At 37.8% G+C, this 16,947-nt stretch overlaps 1 protein-coding gene across 1 annotated transcript in view; it reads left to right on the top strand.

The window, feature by feature from the left end:
* The window catches only part of ADAMTSL1 (ADAMTS like 1), a gene marked incomplete at its 5' end in the record, with an annotated part of 243,354 nt that overhangs the window by 66,077 nt on the left and 160,330 nt on the right, over positions 1 to 16,947 (top strand). Inside the window, one exon of the mRNA XM_083354613.1 lies at positions 5,193 to 5,429. Coding sequence (XP_083210739.1) covers positions 5,193 to 5,429 — 237 coding nt within the window. The remainder of the gene's footprint in view (positions 1 to 5,192; positions 5,430 to 16,947) is intronic.

Genomic DNA, 16,947 nt, shown 5'->3' with positions numbered 1-16,947 from the left:
GCAGGAAAAGGATTATACTTTTTATTCTGACAGACATCAATCTTTTTCCAGGATCGATTTTATTTTGTTGACTAATGATTTTTTTTAAGGACTAAGAAGGTGAAGATCTGTGCAAGAACTATTTCTGATCATAGCCCAGTTTGGTTAGAGATTGATAAGGAGAATAGAGATAGGCGCTCGTGGCGCGTAAATGAGAATTTGTTTAGAAATCAGAGAAATGTGGAAGAATGCAAACAGCGGATGAAGGATTTTTTTGAAATTAATATGAATAAGGGCACCTCTATGGACATGGTTTGGGATGCTAGTAAGGCCTATATGAGAGGGGTGTTGATATATATGAATAATAAACATAGACGTGCTGTGGAAGCTAGGAGGAAAGAACTGGAGAATGAAATAAAGGAAAAAGAAAAGGCTTTGATTTTGAATTCAGAGGATGTGAAGATTAAGGAGGCTATTAAACTGTTAAGAGGACAATTTGATAAATTAATGGCTGACCAAGTGGCAACCAATTTGCGGTTTGCCAGGCATAATACTTTTTGCAACGCTAACAAACCAGGTAGATGGTTAGCTTATAGATTGAGGAAAAAACAAAGGGCTTCTAATATAGACAAAATTGAGTATAAAGGAAGGGTTGTGTTTCAACAGGACCTTATCAAGGATGCTTTTGTGGATTTTTATTCTAAATTATATGCTAAGGAGAAGATTAATGAAAAAGACATTGATATATATTTGGAGAATGCTAGCGTTCTTATGCAAGTACAAAAAGAGGAGATTAATCAATTAATTACAGAAGAAGAAATTTTTACAGCAATTAAGGAATTGAAGGTGGACAAAGCACCAGGTACGGATGGTTTGACTGCGGCTTACTACAAAAATTTACAATTAGAGATGATAAAACCGTTAAAGGAACTGTTCTAGACAATCCAGAGGGGGGGAAAGGTGCCACCGTCTTGGAGAACAGCTTTTATTTCCTTGATTCCGAAGGAAGACCAAGATGCTACTCAAGTTAAAAATTATAGACCGATATCACTTTTAAATACAGATTACAAGATATTTGCTAAGATGTTGGCTAATAGACTGATGAGGGTTCTGCAACAGGTGATTCATGGGGACCAAACGGGGTTTATTAGTGGTAGGCAAATGAAAAATAATGTGAGGCATATAGTTGATGTGTTAGAGTTTTTGGAAAGGAACAACCAGATCCCTGCGGCGCTAATCTTTCTAGATGCTGAAAAAGCTTTTGATCAATTGAATTGGCAATTTTTGATGAAAGTTTTAGATAAAATGGACTTTGGGGAAAATTTTTTACAACCGATTAGGGCATTATATCAAAAACAAACTGCCCGAATTATAGTTAATAATAGCCTGACAGAAGCATGTAATATTGAGAAGGGCACAAGGCAAGGGTGTCCGTTATCGCCCTTGTTATTTGTGTTAACATTAGAGATATTATTGGTTAAAATACGGAATTCGGAAAAAATTAAGGGTATACAAATTAGAGATCAGGATTATAGATTGAGAGCATTCGCAGATGATCTGGTTGTTACAGTGACCCAGCCAGAGAACTCTGTTGTGGACCTGATGGAGATAATAACACAATACGGGAAGGTTTCTGGATTTAAAGTTAATATACAGAAAACCAAAATTCTGGCCAAAAATATGACAGTTTCGCAAAAGGCTCTCTTAGAAGGATTAACTGGATTTGAGATTGTTAAAAGGGTTAAATATTTGGGGGTGCTTTTGTCGCCCTCTAATACAAAGTTATATAAAAATAATTCTGAAAAATTATGGGGGAAAATTCAAAAAGAATTGGAGAGTTGGGAAAAATTGCAATTGTCTTTGTTGGGACGGATCGCAGCAGTGAAAATGAATGTCCTGCCTAAATTTTTATTGTTATTTCAAATGATACCGATTCTTAAGAAAGATTCTAATTTGGAGGAATGGCAGCGAGGTATCAATAAATTTGTTTGGGCAGGGAAAAGGCCACGAGTTAAACTTAAGATTATACAGGATACTCGTGAGAGAGGTGGTCTTAAAATGCCTAATCTTAAACTATATTATGAAGCTGCTGCATTAGTAGGAATAAGTGATTGGATTAATTTGACACAAGAGAGATTATTAAATCTTGAGGGCCACGATTTGTTGTTTGGCTGGCATGCATATTTGCTGTATGACAAGAAGGTAGACAATGTGTTTAGAGTGCATATTTTAAGACAGGCATTGTTGAGAGTTTGGAAGAAGTATAGACATAAGCTAGATTGCAAGATACCACTGTGGGCAATTCCAAAACATGCAATAGAAAATATTCATGCTGGTTTCAAACATGATGTGACTACGTACAAGGAGATCCTAAGCTTGGAAAGAAATGTTTGGTGTTTGAAATCATATAGCCTCTTGCGAGAAGAGAAGGTTGTTCAAAATTGGTTTCAATATACTCAGTTACGGGCCAGGTGGAAAGAAGACCAGAAAAATGGTTTTACAATGACTGATGAAAATTTGATAAAGCAAATCAGAAATCAGGGACCAGCACATATTAAACGGATATATCTTGCGTTGATAGAGATTGACTCAGAAACAGAGCTTGTTAAGGATTGTATGATAAAATGGGCCCAAAATATCCAGGAAGTTATTACAATGGACACGTGGGAAAAGATTTGGGTGAGGAATGTAAAATTTACACAAGCTCAAAATTTAAGAGAGAATTTTTACAAAATGTTTTATAGATGGCATTTAGATCCTAAAAAGCTTGCAAGTATGTATCCGAATTATCAGCCTAAATGTTGGAGGTGCGGTGATGAAGACGCAACATATTTTCACATATGGTGGACTTGTAAAAAGGTTAAGGCCTTTTAGATAAAAGTCTGGTGGAACATGCAGAAGATTTTTAAACAGAGGATAAAGTTTTGTCCGCAACTTTTTTTGTTGGGAATAATTACAGATGCTACAGTTGTGGACACTAAGTTGATGTTGAATTTAATTACGGCAGCAAGACTTTTGATAGGTCAGTACTGGAAAAAAGAGGAACTGCCGACCATAGAAGAGTGGACTTTAAAGGTTTCCGACCTGGCTGAGATGGCGAAGATTTCGGCCTATTTGAAAGATCACCCGCAAGAACGCTATATTATGGAATGGAGAAAATGGATTGAGTTTATCCAGAACAAGTATAGGGTTAAGAAGTTTTACGTAGCATTTGAATAAGTCTTCTTTCTTTTCTTTTTCTATTTTAGTTTTTCTATATATATTTAATATCACTAAGGTTTGTTTTATCCTATATAAGCTAGAGAGTGATGGATTTTAGAGTTTATGGTTGTTAGTATATGGTTGTTTGTGATTGTTTTTTTTATATATATATACCTTGTATTTAGCTCTGGGAAGTCGGGGGGGAGGGGGGGAGGGGGGAGAGGTAGGGGGGAGGGAGAAGGGAGGGGGAGGGGGGATTTTTAAAGGAAAAATTGTATGTTAAAACTTTTCAATAAAAAAAAATATGAAGCAGGTTCATATGTTCAGCAATAGCATTATATGCTTCAAATGAAGAGGTAATCCCTGCATAGCTGGGAAATGGAAGAAATTCAGATAAAATTGGGAAGAATAAGAGACTCTGCCAGCTGCTCTGTATGTACCATGGATAACTACTAAATGAAATCAGGCAGGCTATAAACACTGTTAGAAACTTATTTGCTAGTAGCCACCGCAAGATCACTTTAATACAAGCTCCAGAAAAAGGAAGTCACAGCAATAAATGCAATTGAATGGAGAAGCAGGAGATTATTTTTTATGTGCTAGTGAAAACACAAAGACTAAGTGGCTTAAAGTGATTTATAGCTAACTTGCCAGAAGCAATTTTCAACCATGACAATTTTGCTAGACCTGAACTTATCAATAAAGGAGTTAATAGCTCTCATTTTAGGGCAGAATCTTTAAATCAATTCAATGGGATATACTTTTAAGTAGACATGAGCAGTGAACATTCTATGCTTTGAAAATATTTGCAGTCAAATATTATATTCACTGATCATCTCTGTTAAAATAGTACAATAATGGATGCGTTAAACTTTGACCAAATAAAATGGTTAAGTACTTCTGTGAGTTAATATTCAAGGCTATTATTAAATTGGATTATCTTGTTCTCTCTGGTTACTTTTAAGCAATTCACCAAAATATCTGGGCAATCCGTATTAATATTAGCATAAAATTTAGCAAAAATTAAAGTTAAGTTCTATCCAAAAAGTAACTCTCCTGGTAAATTAAGAAGAGGAATTTTATATTTTTTTAAAAAAATGAAAAGTTACTGATGCTGTGGATTGTAAAAATCTCTGCTTGTGTTGAAGTAATACAAATATACATAGTGTTTTTCTGGCTCATACTGCATTACTGGCTGATTTAGGTCCTTTTGGAAAGCAAAGCTAACGAAGAATGCTTAAATAAACAAACACTTTAATCAAGCAATTTTCATGATTCTCCCCCCCCTTTTTTCCATTTTCAAAGGAAAAGTTGGCTAAGTCTATATATGTCTTTTTTTCATCCTTGCAAAGTCAGAAGAAATACCGAAGAACGGCCAGCATTTTGTGAGAGTAGCCGCAATCCATTTTTTTTGTGCCGTAACTAGAGTGTTGCTCTCTTGCTATTCACTTGTAGTTGTTTCTCAGTGACAAATATGCTGCAACCCTTTGCCTGTTTTCTTAGAGGAACTCCACAGGTTCTGTGCAATTTTCTTCTCAGTAGGTATGCTTAAAATTATACTATTACATATGAATCTCCAGTGAAATTGCCATGAAACATACTGATGATTCTGTGTCCCTTTAGATGAAGATACAGCAGGAGTACCATTGTTTGCCACTGGTGAACAGATTTCAAGTTTTTTCCCCCCATTGTTTCTCTGCAGACTGGTTTATTAACCAGTTACTAGATACAGGGGTGTCAAACTGCCAGCCCGCGGGCCGGTTTCATCATACCGAAGCCACGCCCACCCTATTACCGGCAAGGCAAAAAGAGTCACGATATGTCACGACACGTCACCTGAACGTGGCGAGTTTGACACCCGTGTACTAGAAGGACAGACACTGATCACAAGGGAATCAATGCGCTTCTCAAGATACAATTTTCTTGAAGTTATTTTTGCTTCAGACTCGTATCAAAGAGCATCATATATAATAGACTTAGTAGACTTTTGACTTTTTTCTGTTTGTTTTTAGGATTGCCCTCCAGAAGCAGGTGATTTTCGTACCCAGCAGTGTTCAGCACACAACGATGTCAAGTATCAGGGACAGTTTTATGAATGGCTTCCTATCCCTAATGATCCTGACAACCCATGTTCATTGAGGTGCCAGGCCAAGGAGACAAACCTTATTGTGGAGCTGGCACCTAAAGTCCTGGACGGAACCCGTTGTTACACTGAATCACTAGACATGTGCATTAGCGGCTTGTGCCAGGTAAGGAGTGCATTGTTTCGTTGTTTTTCTCTCTCTTTCAGCTTACACAGTAGTCCCTGTTTAGTGACTGCCTCATTTAACGATGACTTTCAATTACAACAGGGATGAAAAAATATTTTTTTGCCAATCCTCACATTTATGACCTTTGCTTTGCAAAGAAAAGAAAAGCTGATTATCAACAATTATGGTTTCACTTAGCAGTTGCTTCACTTAACTGAATTGCCCGTCATAATTATCACTAAACGAGGACTATCTGGATAAGCTGATTATCATGTTTTACTCAGTTCTGCCCTCCTAATTATGTGCCATTTATTTTTCTAGTCTTTAAACTATTTGTGCCACTTCCAGAATCAGTTATATTTTTATTTCTATCATGCATTTGATGATAAGAGGGTTTTTTTTTTCAATTTAACTGATAACTTTCAAATTTCTTTATCCTTTATTAGGTTACTTATATTTCATATTTTTCCTGTAAAGTTTTGTTTATGTAGCTCTGCTGAAATGGCAGTCATGCCCCTGATATTGGTGCCATTATGGCTTGGCCTACTTGTGACATTGCCTTCATTGCATCCCCAGCCTAAGGCAGCCTAAAGCGATATTAAACTATTCCAATGTTAAAGTAGCGTTCTTCCTTTTCACCTGGCACAATTTTTGCTACCGAAAGAATGATAAATCTTTTTCTAAGTTGGGTTTCACACTAGAAGTTAATACTATCGTGCTGCATGGAAGGTCAGTTGAATCATGTTCTGCTGCTGCTGCTTCTGACAGAGTGGGAGGAGCCTAATTTTGCTCAACCCCTGTGCCGTTTTTCCTACTTGCTGCCATTTCCTTGACACTAGTTGAGGACAGTCTCTCCATTCCATCTTTCCATCATCCCTGGGACCTGTCTGTGGGCTATTTTGGGGCACAGCTTTAGCACTTCTTCATACATAACCTAACTGATAGTCCTCACCGGTGATCTGCTTTTTGGGCAGTTTTTCAGATTAATACAACAGCCTTTCTAAGCACTTGCCTATATCCACCTATTCCTGCTCATGAAACATTAAGAATAGTGACTGGTATTTGCTTCTCCTTCCAGTGTAAGATGTCTGCAGGAGAATAAATAAAGCCAATTTCTTAGTTAATTTGTCCAGCATCAGACCAACCTTGCTTTCCTTCTGTTTGGAAAAATAGGAATCGGTAGTGAAAGCACAATATATACCAGTATACTTTTCTGCCCATTCATGAAGAATAACACTTAAAGACAGTCATCTTTGGAGAAAACTGACAAGCGCCTCCATTAATCCAGAATGAGGACCCAGATTGTTGGGGGCAATTAAGCTGACTTTGTAATAATGCCACTGGGGTGTGTGTGAAAACCCTAATAAGCAGGCATATACATAGAATGAAGGCTACTGCTAAGCTTGTAAGCCGCCCTGAGTCTTTGGAGAAGGGCGGGATATAAATTCAATTAAAATAAATAAATAAATAAAATGTTTTTAAAAACTGGAGTTTTACCCATCCTCTTTCCCATTAGTATAGTATTTGGAACAAATGCATTATGGAAATGTCTACAGCTTTAGGAAGACCCTGTTACTTCTACAACCTGACCATGTATTAGAGTCTCGTGCAGATCTGATATCATCCGTGAAGGTGTTCCTCAGATTTTATAGGACCCGTTTCCAGATACCAGATAAAACGTATTTATTTGTGTGGTAATTTCCTAAAAATCAGGACCGAAACTTTTGGCAACATGGGAGAAGCAAGCATACTTTTACACCAGCTGAAGAGATGAAAGAACTTTTTCATTGCTTTGGAGAATGCTTACCATAGCAAAGTTTATCGGGCTCCTTCACTTCAGGAAATCCTAGTTTTTTAGATAATAGGGCTGTGCACATTTCAATAATGAAATGGACCTTTCATGTCAGGTTGTAAAAAAGTAACGTAATATTAAATGTCATCACTTTTTCAACTCACTTGGAAGCTGGAAAGGGAGGTGAGAGATGCTAACCTTTGCAAACAAATTAGAACAAACTTTCTAATTATTTTTGAAACATGCACAATCCTAACTTTGGCATTTAATAAAAGGCCTATGTCCATTCCCCAATAACCCTTAGTTTCATAATTTCAGTGCAGGAAATCTAGAAGAATACTGGTATCACCAGTGCTTTTTTTGTAAAAGAAAAAGGTGCCGGAACTCACACATGTCATACAACCCGCCTTGCCTACCCTACAAGGTTCTATCCAAAAAAGGTGCCGGAACTCCATTCTGAGCGTTCTATGAGGAAAAAAGCCCTGGGTATCACATTAGTACATTAGGGCAAAATTGTAGACTATATTTAATTTAATTTTAATTTAATAATTTAATTTGTATACCGCCCTTCTCCCGAAGGACTCAGGGCGGTGAACAGGGCAATACACAATAAAAATAGAATACAAAAATTAAAAAGCCATTAAACATGCCCATAAAATTAATACATATTAAAATTAAAACTATTTATAAAAACCCAGCCCCATCCCATCAGACCAGGCCAGCTTGTTCGAAAAAGAAAGTTTTGAGATCGCGCCGGAAGGAGCGAAGGTCGGGGGCCATCCGGAGCTCAACCGGTAAGCGGTTCCAAAGGTCTGGCGCGCCCACAGAGAACGCTCTATTGATTCATGGGGCACAAACTGGAACAAAAACTCTGAACTATAACTCTGAGCATTCTTTTCTTTCCTCCAAGGAAAATTAGTGATGATGGGTTAAAAGATGGGAAGTTACTGGATCAAGGGAGGAACAGCTTACCATGAAAAATGCAGTAACACACACACAAACAAACACACATTCATTCATTCATGTTTTAAGTCAACTGTTTCACTTATTTAAATCAAACAACTGGAAAAAAATCTTGCAATTGCTTTCTCAGAAAGACACCACATCATGACAGTGGAGTGCTTTCTGGAAACAAGAGGAAAATGATATGGCAATGTAGAATTATTTTTTATAAATTATAAATTATTACACCTGTTTTTTATAAATACCAACTTTATCCAAATGAAGTGTATTCACTTAAATTTGTAATAATACATTGTGGAATTATTTCATCTAATGTTTAGTTCCAAAGTTTAGGAGGAATGTGAATTTACCCTAGCTTTTAAAAAGCAGCTTAAGAAGCAAATACAGTATTGTTGAGGTTTTCTGAAGCTACGGCTCCAGATTTCATGGTTTTGCTCATCCATAACCCAATATAATGCCTGACATTTTATTACCATATGAACTGAGTCTTGTTTCTTTGGGTTCCTTTTTCCCCTGGTTTGTTTCTCATAGTGATCTTCTGATCTAAAGAATATCTTGATTGTTAAGAAAGATGGGTTTAGGCTTAATTGAATGAGATCCGTAATGGACAGCTTCATCTATCTCAGTTAATAATGAATTGAAATAGGGGCTCTCTCTTTGATTTCAGGAGAAGACATGCAATGGCCTTTGGGAAAAACATATTTTGAATAGTTCAAGTCCCTTGTGAACTGTTTTGCAATTGATTAATAAGACACTTAAAAGGACTGAAAAGGACTGTATATTTAATTTGCCCTTCCCGTTCAGCCAAAATGCTTTGGCTTAGCACATGTACATCTGCACCATTATCTAATTAGCTGAGGAACTGTTTGCCCAATCATAAAGGCTAGAAAGTCTTTACAATCCAATTGTAGGACACACCTTCCTGAGAAAATATTCCCACAGAAACACGCTAATAAGTGATAACCTTCATGACAATGTATGTTTTTACATTAAGGTCCTTGAGAATTGGGAGAAATGGAACAAAACATTCCACTCCATTTGTTCTGATATCTCTAACATGATGACCCAAATGATGAAATGTACATTTAGATATGTTTTTTGTGATGTGATGTTGTACAGAATTATAGAATGGAGTTTACATCATGAAGCACATTTTATAATTTCTCTCTCTCTCTCTCTCTCTCTCTCTCTCTCTCTCTCTCTCTCTCTCTCTCTCTCTCTCTCTCTCTCACACACACACACACACACACACACAGTGCCTATGTTACTTTAACCCAAACTTAGAATGCTGGCTGTAGTGGGGGACTGTGTACTTTGCACCTACTGTCATGTATACCAGCCGTCCTCAACCTTTCTGGCTTTGTGGAACGGCATCGGCATCAGTGGAGTGGGGGATGGTTTCGTGCAAGCAGCAGGGGCGTGCTTGTGCATGCAGCTCCATTTGCACAAGCATCAGGTGTGTGCACTTGCCACTTGCATAAATGGAGCTTCGCACGCAAACACATGTGCTCGCCATTTGCACAAGTGGAGGTGCGTCTGCGAGCACGCTTCCCCACTGCTTGCACAGCCTGGTTCCAAAAGGGCCACAGCCCGGGTGTTGGGGACCCTTGATATATACCATTAAGTCTAATTATATACAGAGGAGGATGCATCTGTCATTTGGTATTTCCAATAATGGGCTCAGGTTTGTGGGAGAAATAATGAGACTCTGAAAGGAAGATGAAGTAAGACTTTGGTGCTTGTGTCAATAGGGAAAATCAAAACTAGGTGGTTGTTTTTTTTTACAGGGATTGTGGCCCTGGTATAAACTAAGTATAAGATTTAATGCCAAGTTCATGCCAGAGTTTGCTTGTTTAAGGTGGCCAGACACTAAGGAAGGATTTGCTTACTTTCAGGAACTGGTCTGTGTATTGAAGCAACAACAACAACAAAAACTAACCTACCCTGAAGCCCCAATTTTAGTTCAGGTTCAAATGAACTGGTCCAGAGCCAAAAAGGGTTCAAATGACAAGCTATCATGAGAACATGTTAGATCTGGGAATTGTGCAAAGATATGTTTGGAGGGTATATAGATCCTGCTGGCCCCTGCCAACCCCTGCCAGTGCATAGATTTGCCGATGAAGGCCTTTTATCAAGAGTGTAAGTTTATCAAACGTATCCTCAGTTAACTTCTTCCAGATATGTGGATACTGAGTTTGTTCTTGCATTGGGTCAAGTTCTTTCCTACTTAAAAATGCAATATAACAAAACTCATTTTCTAATGGAAAACCAGATTCCTAGCCAGGAAGAATCATAAAAGGAAAATTCACACACACACACAACAAGGCCCAATGGTTTTCCTTTTCCTCTCTTCACCCTGGCCTGCATCCCTACTGCAAGATTGTGGCATCTGAGCACAACAACTAGGAAAGCACAACATATTTAAAAGCTAAATGCCTTTTGGCTTGTGCATGCCTGTGTGATTCTGTCAGGCAGGCAGGAAGGATGTTGAAGGATGATCAGAAGAAGATGGAAACCCCAGATGATTCCCATATCCTAATACACTTGATGCTTTGAGCCAGTCTCACAACGTTGTGCAAAAAAAGAAGTCATGGCTCTATTGCCACACAGCTCAGCCAAACCTCAAAAGCATTCACTGAGCTGTTTGGAGTGAAGAAATACCGATTTCCTTTCTCGTTAATTTGAATAGTATTTGATGTTTATTTTGGGCCAGTGGGAGTCTTGTACATTCCCTCAGAAAAATGGTACTTTGCCTTCTAGAAGGGATAAGCTGTTAGAGATTTAAGCAAGTTGTTACTTCGTTTTTCTACTTATCTTCTTTTTCAGCTATCTAATTTAATATGTCCTTGTCAGATCATTCTTGAGTCAATATTTTCAGTTTGTAAGTTTATCTCTCTGCACATTAGGAACCCACTAAGGTTCTACTTGTTATAGAAATGGCTAGTACCAATAATCCTTGACGCATAACCACAATGAGCCCAAAATTTCTGTTGCTAAGCAAGATAGTTGTTAAGTGAGTTTTGCTCCATTTTACGTCCTTTCTTGCCACAGTTGTTAAGTGAATCACTGCAGTTTCTAAGTTAGTAACACGGTTGTTAAAGGAGCCTGGCATCCCCATTGACTTTGCTTGTCAGAAGGTAGCAAAAGGGGATAAGATGACACTGGGACACTGCAGTGGTCATAAATATGAGCCAGTTGCCAAGCATCCAAATTTTGATCACATGACCATGGGGATGCTACAAAGGTCATAAGCCAGAAGAATGGTCATAAATCACTTTTTTCAGTGCCATTGTAACTTTGAACGGCACTGAAATGAATGGTCATAAGTTGAGGATTATCTGTACCCTGTGTCCTTAGAGAAGTCAATCTGAACTTTCTCATACTTTTGCTTTTTCCTAGGGTTATATTTATGTAATCATCATTGCTTCCATGTAGTTTCCTCAGGATCATCTCCATTGATTTCCATGTCTGGTACGATTCCAGGATTTACATTTATGCTCAAACTACAGCAGCAAAATCTCCCCCAAATATAAATTTTCCAGAGGGATAAAATTGTAATCCCTAAATGTAATAATTATATTTTAAGCAAAAACCTCAAGCTGATTTACCTGTCAAGAGATCTACTGATAATGCCAGCAATGGTGCAGAATAGGATTAGGAAATGGGAAATGTTTTAAAAAGATATGCAATATAAACTGGGTTTCTTTGACCAAGGTTAAAATATATTCGTTACTGTTTCTGGTAACTCTTACTGGATTTTTGCTGACCAGGAATGAATAATGAGAGTTACTGAATTTATTTATAGACAAAATATAGAGAAAGTCATAAATTGTTGTGTTGAAAGGAATATAAAATGGGCTTGAGATTAAGAAAGATACATTATTATTTCTGGTAACTCTTAATGGACTTTTGTTGATTAGGACTGAATGATGAGCCTTCAAGAATTTTTTATAGATACAGATATGGGAAGAGAACTTTTGTGATAGTATCCAAGAGTAATGTGTCTGTATAAGTGTTAACATCCTTATACTGTATAAGTAGGGATGTGGCTATGTTCAGAATTAATCAGTCACATTCAAACTGATAGTAAATAATAATATACACTTGAGCCACCAATTAAAGTGACCCTGTCCAAGACCATATAAAGGTCAGCTGTTCTAGTAGGATTTTTCTGACATTTACTCAGTGGCCTCTTACAATAAAAGCCATGGTCTACAAAGAGCTTATGAAGCATAAAAAGGTTCTCAACATTGTAAAATATCAGTCAGGAGAAGGATACCAAAAAATTTCCAAGGCATTGAATATACTGTGGAACACAGTAAAGACAGTCATCAACAAGTGGAGAAAATGTGGCACAACTGTGACACTGCCAAGAACTGGATGTCCCTCCAAAATTGATGAAAAAACAAAAAGAAAATTGGTCCTAAGAGGCCCATAGCAACATTAAAGGGTCTACAGGAATTTCTGGCAATTTCTGGTTGTGTACTACATGTGACAACAATTTTCCATATTCTTCATAGTTCTTGGCTGTGGGGTAGGGTAGACAAGACAGAAGCATTTTCTTGAAAAGAAAAACTTCCAAGCCCAACTATGTTTTGCAAAAACCATAATCAAATCTGATAAAAGCATGTGGAAAAAAATGTGTTATGGTCTGATGGGACCAAGGTTGGCCGTAATCCCCAAAAAGCATGTTTGGTGCAAAAACAACACTGTGCATCACCAAAACTACACCATCGCCACATTAAAGGTTGGTTGTGGCAGCATTATGCTTTGAGGCTGCTTTTCTTCTTCGGCTGAAACTAGGACTTTAGTCAAGATGGAAGGAATTATGAACAGTTCCATCTATCTGCCGACTTCAGCACAAAAACTTCAGACCTCTGTTAAGATGCTGAAGAGGAAGAGGGATTTCATTTTTCAACACCACAAGACGTCGAAGCATACCTACAAATGGGCAAAAGAATGGCTTCATCAGAAGAAGATCAAAATTTTGGAATGGCCCAGGTCTGAATCCAAATGAAAATCTGTGGGGTGACCTGAAGAGGGCTGTGCAAATGGGATGTCCTTGCAATTTGAGAGATCTGGAGTGCTTTTGCAAGAAAAAAAGAGGGGCAAAACGAACGCTGTCATTAAATCAAAAAGGAGCTTCAACAGAGTATTAGTTTATGGGTGTACATCTTTATGCAGCCACATTATTCTAGTTTTTATTGTTTTCCCCCTAAAAGATTTCAGATTGTTTTTTAATTGTATTGTTCGGGTTATATGTTATATAGCAAAGGTGAAAAAATTCTGAAGTGGTTTACCTTGGCCTGATTATTTTATATCTAAAAAATTTTTATATCCATTTTAACAGGGGTGTGTAGACTTTATATATCCACTGTATGTATTTCTGTTTATTTTTTTTCTTTGCATGGTTAATTTTTTTCTTATAGTTTTATATATATTTTTTCTAATAGCCTTTTTTAATCTTTGCATCTTTAAACTTCAAGAAAAATTATTATTATTTAGGATGCAGGATCTGAGAGTGCGGGCAGATGTGGCTTTGCGGGTATGAGGGAAGTTAGCCCTTTTAGAAAAAGGCAGAGAAAGGCAAACTATTTCTGTGTATCTGTCAAGAAGGTTTTATGGATATGATCAGGGCTTTTTTTCTCATAGAACGCTCAGAACGGAGTTCCGGCACCTTTTTTGGGTGAGTTCTGGCACCTTTTTCTTTTACAAAAAAAGCACTGGATATGATTGAAATACTTAGGCAAATTGGGGTGCCAGATAATGAAATCTCAGCTTTTACAGTACTCTTAGAAAGAGTGTAGAACCTTTGTGTGCACCAGGGAAGTAATGATATGCCCTCACCAAGCCATAAGGTATCAATATTGAAATAATGGTTTCATTTTGCAAAGATATGTGTATTTGCAACATGGAATGCAGGAAACATAAATTGAGAACTTGAAATTTTCAAAAACAGAAATAGAATATACCAAATTGAATGCATAAGTATGTATTCAATGTGAACTTGAAAAGAGTTCAGCTAAATATTTGCTAAATAACAAGATCCTATTTGCTGAAATTGTTGACTATTTTGTGAACACCTGTATTATACAATGATTGCTATGGTTCATTGCACAGTCAGCCAGATATTCAGACTGGATTTGGAATTTTTATCCACCTATTGGGTCCTTGCCAAGGACCCGGGATAGGCAGATGTTGATCTTTGACGGTTTTAAAGGTATTGTCGCAAGATGTAAGCTGTTCCAAGCAAAGCTGCCTTTTGCAATTGACGGTGGGTGATTTTGTCAATGCCAGTGGTGCTCAGGTAGTGCTTTAGAAGTTTTGGGATTGCAACCAAGGTGCCTAATAATATAGGCATTGTCTTTGCTTTCCTTTGCCACAATTGTTCCAATTCTATTTGCAGGTTTTCACATTTTGTTATCTTCTTTAGTACTGCTACATGTTAAGTGTGGGGTGCCTATTCGTTTGAAATCTAAAGTTCCAGACTACTTTAACTTTCTATTTTCTATTACTTTCTCTATTTTATGGTCTCACCAGTTCTTACTTCCAGGCAAATGATTATTTCTTACAGATCTTCCAATGCATTATTCTTGCTACTTTGTCATGCCATTGTTTATAGTCAGTCCCTGCGATCTTCTTGAAGCAGATAAAAAGGTAGTTTCCTGTTTCTTCAGCTTCTTTGTAGAGGCAGCATTTGCTATCCATCGCTGTCTTCTCAAGTCTGACTTTGTTATTATTAAATTTATTTGCCGCCCATTTTGTGGTTTGAGATGACTCTAAGCAGATTCCAGAGCGATAACATATACAAATATCCAGACAAATCATAAGTATAAAAATGATTACAAATTAAAACTGAAGCCAACGGCCAACGGCTCCTCCTTCAGGACCCCATGCCAGCTGGCATAATCTAGTTTTAAGAATTTTTTCTGAAAGCTAAAAGAGAGGGGGTGGATCTTACCACCTGCAGCAAAATATTCCAGAGGGCAGACACTGCTGCCGAAAAGGCTCTTCTCCTGGATCCCACCAGCTGAAATTCCTTGGCTGATGAGATCTGCAGTGCTTTTTGCCAGCTCATGTGGGTGGGCCAATCCCACTCAAGAAAGACAGTTCCACAGATATCCTGGACCAAGACAATACAGGGCTTTAAAGGTAATCACCAACACCTTGAATTGCATCCAGAAACTGATCAACAGCCAGCGCAGCTTGTGTAACAGTGACTTTTGTAGCTTACAAATGTAATCCCATGTAGAGCGTGTTGCAATAATCCGCACCGGAGATGACCAGTGCATGAGTGACTGAATGCAAGGCCTCACAATTCAAAAAAGGGCGCAGTTCATGCCCCACACGAAGATGTGCGAAGGGTCTCCCTAGCCAAAAGTATACATAGGTGAAAATGTACAAAATGTAAAGGAAAATCTGCAAAATGAATACATTACTAAAACCACACACACAATGCATTCTTAAAAGAAGAGTACATAGAATACATGCATATTTAAAAAACTGTTCCTGGTGTGTGTGTGTGTTTTTTAAATAACCTTTAGAACAGATTCATCCCTCCCTTGTGTCCCAGCAAAATGAAAAGAATTGATTTTGATCTTCTGCTTTTAACCTACTTTATTTTTGAAATTTCATTTTCATTTCTGGCTTTTGCAGATTTTGCTCTGCGTTGCATATCAATCTGCTTGCGATTTCTATTAACTTAATATAATCCATTCCTTAATCTATTTAATAATTCCATTTCGCCCTAAAATACTGTTTTTCTGCAGTTTGCTGTGGAGAACTGAAGCAAAACAGGCACAGAATTGTATTTCAGTGTAGTCTTTAGTCTGGGGGGCGGGGGTGGGATGAATCAAATTGGCTGACTTTGAAATGTAGACCAAGTATCTTTGACATACTATTTTAGTGTGCTATCATCAACTAAAGCCTTTTGATTTTCAGCCATTTATTTAAATGGGTGGCTTTTTTTGTATTTCATATTTTTCTTGATTGCACCGAAGAATTTAATGCAACTCACACCCACTCCCCTCCTTCCCAGTGTGTGAAGATTTATACATTTATATTGGAGCTTACTTATGGAGGCTTGTAAACAGACATGCTATCTCCAGATGACCAGGGATACTACAAAAGGCAGGAAGTCCCGGCATACATACTGTACATAGACATATGGATGGATATAAGCTTTGTTTTCCTTCTGGTGAAGGTCAGGGACAAGATAGCAGGGGAGATACTATTTCAGTGAGCATCTGAAAGGAGCTCTTATTCACTTGCAAAGGAATGCTTTGTCAGGACATTCATGTTACTTTTGGCTTCTTGTAGCTTCTGAGCAATTAGGCTCTCATCTTCTTTTAATTTCTGGATTCTCCCCTAAGCCTGAGAGTTCTTTGTTTTCAGCTTCTATTCTGATAGTGCCAAGCCATTCTGATTTCTGCAAAGCGGAGGCAGTTTCCTAATATTTTGCTTACCCATCTTTGCAGGTAGTCCTCAACTTACGACAACAACTGAGCCCCAAATTTCTGTTGCTAAGCGAGTCGGTGGTTCAGTGAATTCTGCCCCACTTTCTTGCCACGGTTGTTAAGTGAATCACTGCAGTTGTTAGGAACACGAGTGTTAAGTGAATCTGGCTTTCCCATTGACTTCAGAAGGTCGGGAAAAGGCGGTCACGTGGTCCCTGGACACCGCAACCATCATAAATATGAATCAGTTGCCAAGCGCCTGAATTTTGATCATGTGACCAGGGGGATGTTACAATGATGTTTTAAG

This window comes from Vipera ursinii (genome assembly GCF_947247035.1).
Source record: "Vipera ursinii genome assembly, chromosome: 2".
Lineage (NCBI taxonomy): Eukaryota > Metazoa > Chordata > Lepidosauria > Squamata > Viperidae > Vipera > Vipera ursinii.
Note: the sequence above shows the minus strand (reverse complement) of the source record. Positions and strands in the feature narration are given on the sequence as shown.